Source organism: Ascaphus truei, chromosome 1 (genome assembly GCF_040206685.1).
Source record: "Ascaphus truei isolate aAscTru1 chromosome 1, aAscTru1.hap1, whole genome shotgun sequence".
Classification (NCBI taxonomy): domain Eukaryota; kingdom Metazoa; phylum Chordata; class Amphibia; order Anura; family Ascaphidae; genus Ascaphus; species Ascaphus truei.
Window position 1 is genome coordinate 13576187 of NC_134483.1, and position 7587 is coordinate 13583773.

The 7587-nt window shown below is 51.0% G+C and overlaps 1 protein-coding gene across 1 annotated transcript in view; it reads left to right on the plus strand.

Annotated features, from left to right (window-relative positions):
* The first annotated feature begins 234 nt into the window (after window positions 1–234).
* Window positions 235–7587, plus strand: part of DCTN3 (dynactin subunit 3) — a 14741-nt gene continuing 7388 nt past the window's right edge. Inside the window, exons 1-3 of the mRNA XM_075582332.1 lie at window positions 235–364; window positions 2010–2094; window positions 4330–4416. Coding sequence (XP_075438447.1) covers window positions 293–364; window positions 2010–2094; window positions 4330–4416 — 244 coding nt within the window. The 5' untranslated portion in view covers window positions 235–292. The remainder of the gene's footprint in view (window positions 365–2009; window positions 2095–4329; window positions 4417–7587) is intronic.

Sequence of the window (7587 nt, forward strand, 5' to 3'; positions counted from 1 at the left end):
ATAGCGTGTGAGAGTGTGTATAGCGTGTGAGAGTGTGTATAGCGTGTGAGTGTGTGTATAGCGTGTGTGTGGGGGGGGGATATTACACGGACTGGATATTGGGGGATATCCCCTATGACGGGAGCAGGGTAAGAGAATGGAACACTTATGTAATAACTGATCCCCGTGCATTGGAAAACGTGCTTGTCCCCCGCTGCTTCCGGCCCGGTGCTGGTGACGTACGGCGTCGCGGGGATGTGACGCGCTTCCGGTGCGTGCCCGGAAGCGGCTGTTCGTTGAGGCAGGTGCTGAGATGGAGGAGATGCAGAGCCGGGTCCAGGAGCTGGAGAGGCGGCTGTGGGGGGAGAACCGGGGGGAGATCAGGGTGAGGGGGACATAAGGGTGAAGAGGGGGAGATCAGGGTGAAGAGGGGGAGAACAGGGTGAGGGGGACATAAGGGTGAAGAGGGGGAGATCAGGGTGAGGGGGAGATGATCAGCTGTTGTTTCTTATAAACCTACAGGGAGCGGCGTCACAAGGATAAGTGTATACATTGGCTGTATATGTAATCAGGGTTAGAAGTGTGTGTGTGTGTGTGTGTGTGTGTGTGTGTGTGTGTGTGTGTGTGTGTATATATATATATATATATATGTGTGTGTGTGTGTGTGTGTGTGTGTGTGTGTGTGTGTGTGTATATATATATATATATATATATATGTGTGTGTGTGTGTGTGTGTGTGTGTGTGTGTGTGTGTATGTATATATATATATATATATATATATATATATGTGTGTATATATATATATATATATATGTATATATATATATATGTGTATGTGTGTGTGTGTGTGTATATATACACGCACAAACGTGACGTCCCCCCTGGCCTCTGGTAGATCAGGGTGAGGGGGGTAGATCAGGGGGATATAAACACATGATATATTTACATACTGTGGGGGTTGAGGTGTTTGCATGTGTATCGCATAATGATGACTGGGGACAGCAGGGTGTGAGATGTATACACCATCAACGTATATTTAGTTTATATAGTGGGAGGCTGGTTGTGAGATTTCTGTACACAATGCCGTCATCTAATGGCAGCGTGACCTGTTTATGCGAAGACCGTTCATATGCTGCTAGCAGGCTAACATGTATACAATATATATACATATAATATGTAAATCGTTCTACATAACTCACTGACATGTTGTCAGAAGGTTTTCAGAGACATATTGACCAGATTAGCTGTTATATGCAGTGGCTGAAATGGCTTTAGAAAAAGTAACCGAACGGTGCCGAATTAGGGGGGGAAACACTGTTTTAAACACGGTGACAATGCTCTTTGGACTACATTAAAAAAAAAAAAAAAAGATTTATTTCCTATGAACTAGAGAAACAAATGGGGCCAATCTGATTTGTCTTGGTCATTGATGCCGCATGATGAGTCGGGATGCTCACTGACACAGCATTATAGGGAGCTGTGCTTAGCTGGGGTAATAAGTGACCTCTATCATATATTTATTAACTAGATAATATTTTATTTCCTTTGAACATTATTGAACTTGGTGCCTTTTAAATTGATGATGATGCTGATAATTAAAGAGCATTCTGATTAATGAAGAGGGCATTACACCGGAGTCCAAAAGGGCCGAATCTACTGTTTAAAATAACAATATTAGGCGATTTTACCGATCTTCTCACTCTCTCTATAGCAGACCAGTCGGGTTATACAAAAGAAGACGATGCACATCCTTTATTCTCTCACTCTCTCTTTTCTCTTCTCTCTTTTCTCTCTCTTCTCTCTCTCCCCTGTGATGCCTTTTTCTTGTTTCTCAGCTACAGTGTATGTTGCTGCACGAAGCCTGTAACCCAATACTCCATAATGCTTTTATACTCCTTAGCTCAAGTGATCTCTCAGAAGGACAGTCACACTTGGGGCCCTGTGTTATAACGTGGGGTTCGGAGCTGCCGCACGGAAACCCCCATTGATTCTACAAATAAGAACAAGGCGCTCTATCTTTGTTTTCCAGGTTGCAGATGGCTTGATAAAAGTCCAGGTTGCCTTAGGGAACATCGCAGGCAAGCGGGAGAGAGTAAAGACATTGTATAAGAAAAGTAGGTGTGGTGTGTGGTGTGGTGTGTGGTGTGTGGTGTGTCCACGTTATTGCGAGCCATGCTTAGATAAAGTTCTCAGTGCACACATGGCCTATTCCGAGGAAGTAACTTGGTAACAAAGTACGTTGGGTTGAAAAAGCTAATGTGTCCATTGTTAACATGCTCGTCCTGTATGTATAGTGATATTAATTCAGAGGACAGTAAATTAAAAAAAAAACAGTGAAACATTTGCCAAATATGTCTCGTAAGGGAAACAAAACCCCCCTGCCCTCTGTAGTGGTGGTGTGATTTCTCCCTGTGTGGTCACTGATTCGGCGTATATATCCCTGTATACCTGTCTTTGCTGTAGGAGGTGTTTAGAAGCCAGGAACCGCAGAATGGACGTGACCCGTTTAATGAGGCGGCTTGTACGTTCCTGTAAAGTGGGGGCAATAACCGTTATTGTACCGGGTGGTTTTCATGTCACTGAGACCTTCTTCGGAGCTCGTCTTTGCTAAAAACAGCGAGTCGTCTCATAAAAACCCATGACTTGTACGCAAACGTTTATACAACCAAAGGCAGAATGCCTCCGTGCTACATCCAATGTGAAAAATGTATATAGTTAAATACTTATCTATTTTTCTTCTCTTAAAGCTGCAGACTAAGCAATATCCTACACGTGGTGTGTTTTTTATTAACAAAATCAGTTCTGTACTGTGAGAAAATACTTCTAGCATTTTTTTTTCTAAAAACCACTGTGAATGACATTTTTAATGTATTATAATGTAACAAGCATTCTTTGTTTCTATAGGAACCATTTACAAAGTCACATCCCCTTCCTTTTTTTTTTTGAAACAGGCTCAGGCATATACCCCTTTTTGATCCCTGCCCTCTCTCTAGCAGTGCACCAATTATATCTAGTGACGGCCTGGTCACATGATCTTCCCCACAGAACTTTGCATCTTTGGTCCTCTTCTGCTGCAGTGACGGCCATTTAGTGAACCCCCAAGCCGATTTAGCTAATTACTTATCCTTGTGTGGATTGTATTGATGCACATATTAAAGGGGGGGGGGGGGGAACAAAACCGGCAGCTTGGACAGCTGCTTTAAGTAAGGGTCATTTAGTCACGTTCTTTGGCCAAAGCGTTTGTAAGGCCGAGTCCATAGACGGACAGGCCGTGCTGAGGCGTGCGGACGCTCAGCGCTGAGCCCCTGCATCCTCAATGAGGATGCCTTGAGAGGGGGCTCGCACGAGCGTCCGCAGGCGTGCGGAGGCGCTGGAGTTTTCAGCCGAGCGCCAAGCTGTTTTTCAGCGCGCTGTCGGCTGAAAACCTCCAATGGGAGCGGAGCTGCGTCAACATCACGGCGCCGTGACGTCGACGTCAGTGCGTCGCGGGCGATTGGCCCAGCGACGTCACTGCCCCGCCTCCGATCGCAGACGCTGGCTCGCCTGTATGGGCATGAAATCGCCCAGATTTCAGCAGGCGAGCGTCAGCGCGGCTCGGAACTCCCCACCCCTCTATGGCCCGGGCCTAAGACTGTAATCATGCTGAGGTTTGCTGGTCGAGCTTAAAACGAGGGTGGCGGTAAATAGCGGCTCTTGTTATGCACCTGTGCATGCCGAGTCTATTAACACTTCTTCTTCCATCAGAGAGGTAACGGGAATGTTTGTAGGTAATGTTAGGACCTAATAAGAGGGAAACCTTGACCTGATTAGAGGCTTAAAAATGCTTTGGCCAAATAATGTAACCAAATGACCCTCACTTGTGAAAAGAAAAACAGATAAGTATTTAACTATCATTTTTCATATTGCATGTAGCACTGAGGCTTTCTGTCTTGTGTTGTATACATTAGGTGACAATCCAGTAGTAGCACTCGTGTGTGTGTGTGTGTGTGTGTGTGTGTGTGTGTGTGTGTGTGTGTGTGTTCTGATCTTGCAGGGCTCGGGTGTGTTTATACAGTAAAAGCATCAGTCAGCTAGATTTCACTGGCACTAGTTTGCTTTGGCCCTGTGTGGGGCTGCACCTTTAAAACACGCATTGTACATTTTGCACATACATCTGTAATCACTAGTAAGGATGCAGGAGCAAATGGTTTTGCTGTGGTGCCTGCCCCTGTGCTGCCCCGCCCTGTGCCGCCTGCCCTGTGCTGCTCTCCCTGTGCTGCTCTCCCTGTGTTGCGGTGCCCGCCCTGCGCTTCTCCTCCCTCAAGTTATAGACCCTCCACATGTTTTCATTTCCCGCTCCTGTGTTCTAGTTGAGGATCTCGTGAAGTACCTGGACCCTCAGTACATTGACAGAATCGCTGTCCCTGACGCCATGAAGCTGGAGTTTATTTTAGCAGGTACAGTGTGTGACACGGGGTCAGGGCCCTAATGAGACGGGGGTAAGGCATGGAAGGTTCCCCATATCTAGTTATCCTTCTCAATGTCTGTTCAGAGATTTCTCCGGCCCATCTTGCGTTGAATGGGTTAATACGACCGTCCCTCCTGCGAATGAAGATTCGCTCTGGACATAGGGCCGTATTTACTGCGCCGCGCTGCTCCCTACGGCTCCTTCTGGCCGGCACGTCAATAGGGTGTAAAATGCCTCCTAATTTAGGACCGCTTCGCAGATCTGGCCCACAGCCTGAACAGTATATATGTGCATCCTTCTTGGCTTCCACGCGTTAACCATTCACTGACTGGAGCCGTTTGGCCAAAAGGAGGTTGGAAGGTTTCAGAGGGATTTGAATTATTGAGTCACCTCCGTCCACCTGGCCCCAGAGACGGAATAATAACGTGTCCCTGTTTCCCCCCCGCAGAGGAGCAGTATATTCTGTCCCAGGCTGCGTCCCCCCAGAGACGGAATAATAACGTGTCCCTGTTTCCCCCCCGCAGAGGAGCAGTATATTCTGTCCCAGGCTGCGTCCCCCCGGCCCAGAGACGGAATAATAACGTGTCCCTGTTTCCCCCCCGCAGAGGAGCAGTATATTCTGTCCCAGGCTGCGTCCCCCCAGAGACGGAATAATAACGTGTCCCTGTTTCCCCCCCGCAAAGGAGCAGTATATTCTGTCCCAGGCTGCGTCCCCCCAGAGACGGAATAATAACGTGTCCCTGTTTCCCCCCCGCAGAGGAGCAGTATATTCTGTCCCAGGCTGCGTCCCCCCAGAGACGGAATAATAACGTGTCCCTGTTTCCCCCCCCCCCCCGCAGAGGAGCAGTATATTCTGTCCCAGGCTGCGTCCCCCCAGAGACGGAATAATAACGTGTCCCTGTTTCCCCCCCGCAGAGGAGCAGTATATTCTGTCCCAGGCTGCGTCCCCCCAGAGACGGAATAATAACGTGTCCCTGTTTCCCCCCCGCAAAGGAGCAGTATATTCTGTCCCAGGCTGCGTCCCCCAGAGACGGAATAATAACGTGTCCCTGTTCCCCCCCGCAGAGGAGCAGTATATTCTGTCCCAGGCTGCGTCCCCCCGGCCCCAGAGACGGAATAATAACGTGTCCCTCTTTCCCCCCCCCCGCAGAGGAGCAGTATATTCTGTCCCAGGCTGCGTCCCCCCAGAGACGGAATAATAACGTGTCCCTGTTTGCCCCCCCCCCCCGCAGAGGAGCAGTATATTCTGTCCCAGGCCGCGTCCCCCCAGAGACGGAATAATAACGTGTCCCTGTTTCCCCCCCGCAGAGGAGCAGTATATTCTGTCCCAGGCTGCGTCCCCCCAGAGACGGAATAATAACGTGTCCCTGTTTCCCCCCCGCAGAGGAGCAGTATATTCTGTCCCAGGCTGCGTCCCCCCAGAGACGGAATAATAACGTGCCCCTGTTTCCCCCCCCGCAGAGAAGCAGTATATTCTGTCCCAGGCTGCGTCCCCCCAGAGACGGAATAATAACGTGTCCCTGTTTCCCCCCGCAGAGAAGCAGTATATTCTGTCCCAGGCTGCGTCCCCCCAGAGACGGAATAATAACGTGTCCCTGTTTCCCCCCCGCAGAGGAGCAGTATATTCTGTCCCAGGCTGCGTCCCCCCCGGCCCCAGAGACGGAATAATAACGTGTCCCTGTTTCCCCCCCGCAGAGGAGCAGTATATTCTGTCCCAGGCTGCGTCCCCCCAGAGACGGAATAATAACGTGTCCCTGTTTCCCCCCCGCAGAGGAGCAGTATATTCTGTCCCAGGCTGCGTCCCCCCAGAGACGGAATAATAACATGTCCCTGTTCCCCCCCCCCGCAGAGGAGCAGTATATTCTGTCCCAGGCTGCGTCCCCCCAGAGACGGAATAATAACGTGTCCCTGTTTCCCCCCCGCAGAGGAGCAGTATATTCTGTCCCAGGCTGCGTCCCCCCGGCCCCAGAGACGGAATAATAACGTGTCCCTGTTTCCCCCCCGCAGAGGAGCAGTATATTCTGTCCCAGGCTGCGTCCCCCCAGAGACGGAATAATAACGTGTCCCTGTTTCCCCCCCGCAGAGGAGCAGTATATTCTGTCCCAGGCCGCGTCCCCCCAGAGACGGAATAATAACGTGTCCGTGTTTCCCCCCCGCAGAGGAGCAGTATATTCTGTCCCAGGCTGCGTCCCCCCAGAGACGGAATAATAACGTGTCCCTGTTCCCCCCCCGCAGAGGAGCAGTATATTCTGTCCCAGGCTGCGTCCCCCCAGAGACGGAATAATAACGTGTCCCTGTTCCCCCCCCGCAGAGGAGCAGTATATTCTGTCCCAGGCTGCGTCCCCCCAGAGACGGAATAATAACGTGTCCCTGTTTCCCCCCCCGCAGAGGAGCAGTATATTCTGTCCCAGGCTGCGTCCCCCCAGAGACGGAATAATAACGTGTCCCTGTTTCCCCCCCGCAGAGGAGCAGTATATTCTGTCCCAGGCTGCGTCCCCCCAGAGACGGAATAATAACGTGCCCCTGTTTCCCCCCCGCAGAGGAGCAGTATATTCTGTCCCAGGCCGCGTCCCCCCGGCCCCAGAGACGGAATAATAACGTGCCCCTGTTTCCCCCCCGCAGAGGAGCAGTATATTCTGTCCCAGGCTGCGTCCCCCCAGAGACGGAATAATAACGTGTCCCTGTTTCCCCCCCCCCCGCAGAGGAGCAGTATATTCTGTCCCAGGCTGCGTCCCCCCAGAGACGGAATAATAACGTGTCCCTGTTTCCCCCCGCAGAGGAGCAGTATATTCTGTCCCAGGCTGCGTCCCCCCCGGCCCCAGAGACGGAATAATAACGTGTCCCTGTTTCCCCCCCGCAGAGGAGCAGTATATTCTGTCCCAGGCTGCGTCCCCCCAGAGACGGAATAATAACGTGTCCCTGTTCCCCCCCCCCGCAGAGGAGCAGTATATTCTGTCCCAGGCTGCGTCCCCTCGGCCCCAGAGACGGAATAATAACGTGTCCCTGTTTCCCCCCCCCCGCAGAGGAGCAGTATATTCTGTCCCAGGCTGTGTCCCCCCGGCCCCAGAGACGGAATAATAACGTGTCCCTGTTTCCCCCCCGCAGAGGAGCAGTATATTCTGTCCCAGGCTGCGTCCCCCCAGAGACGGAATAATAACGT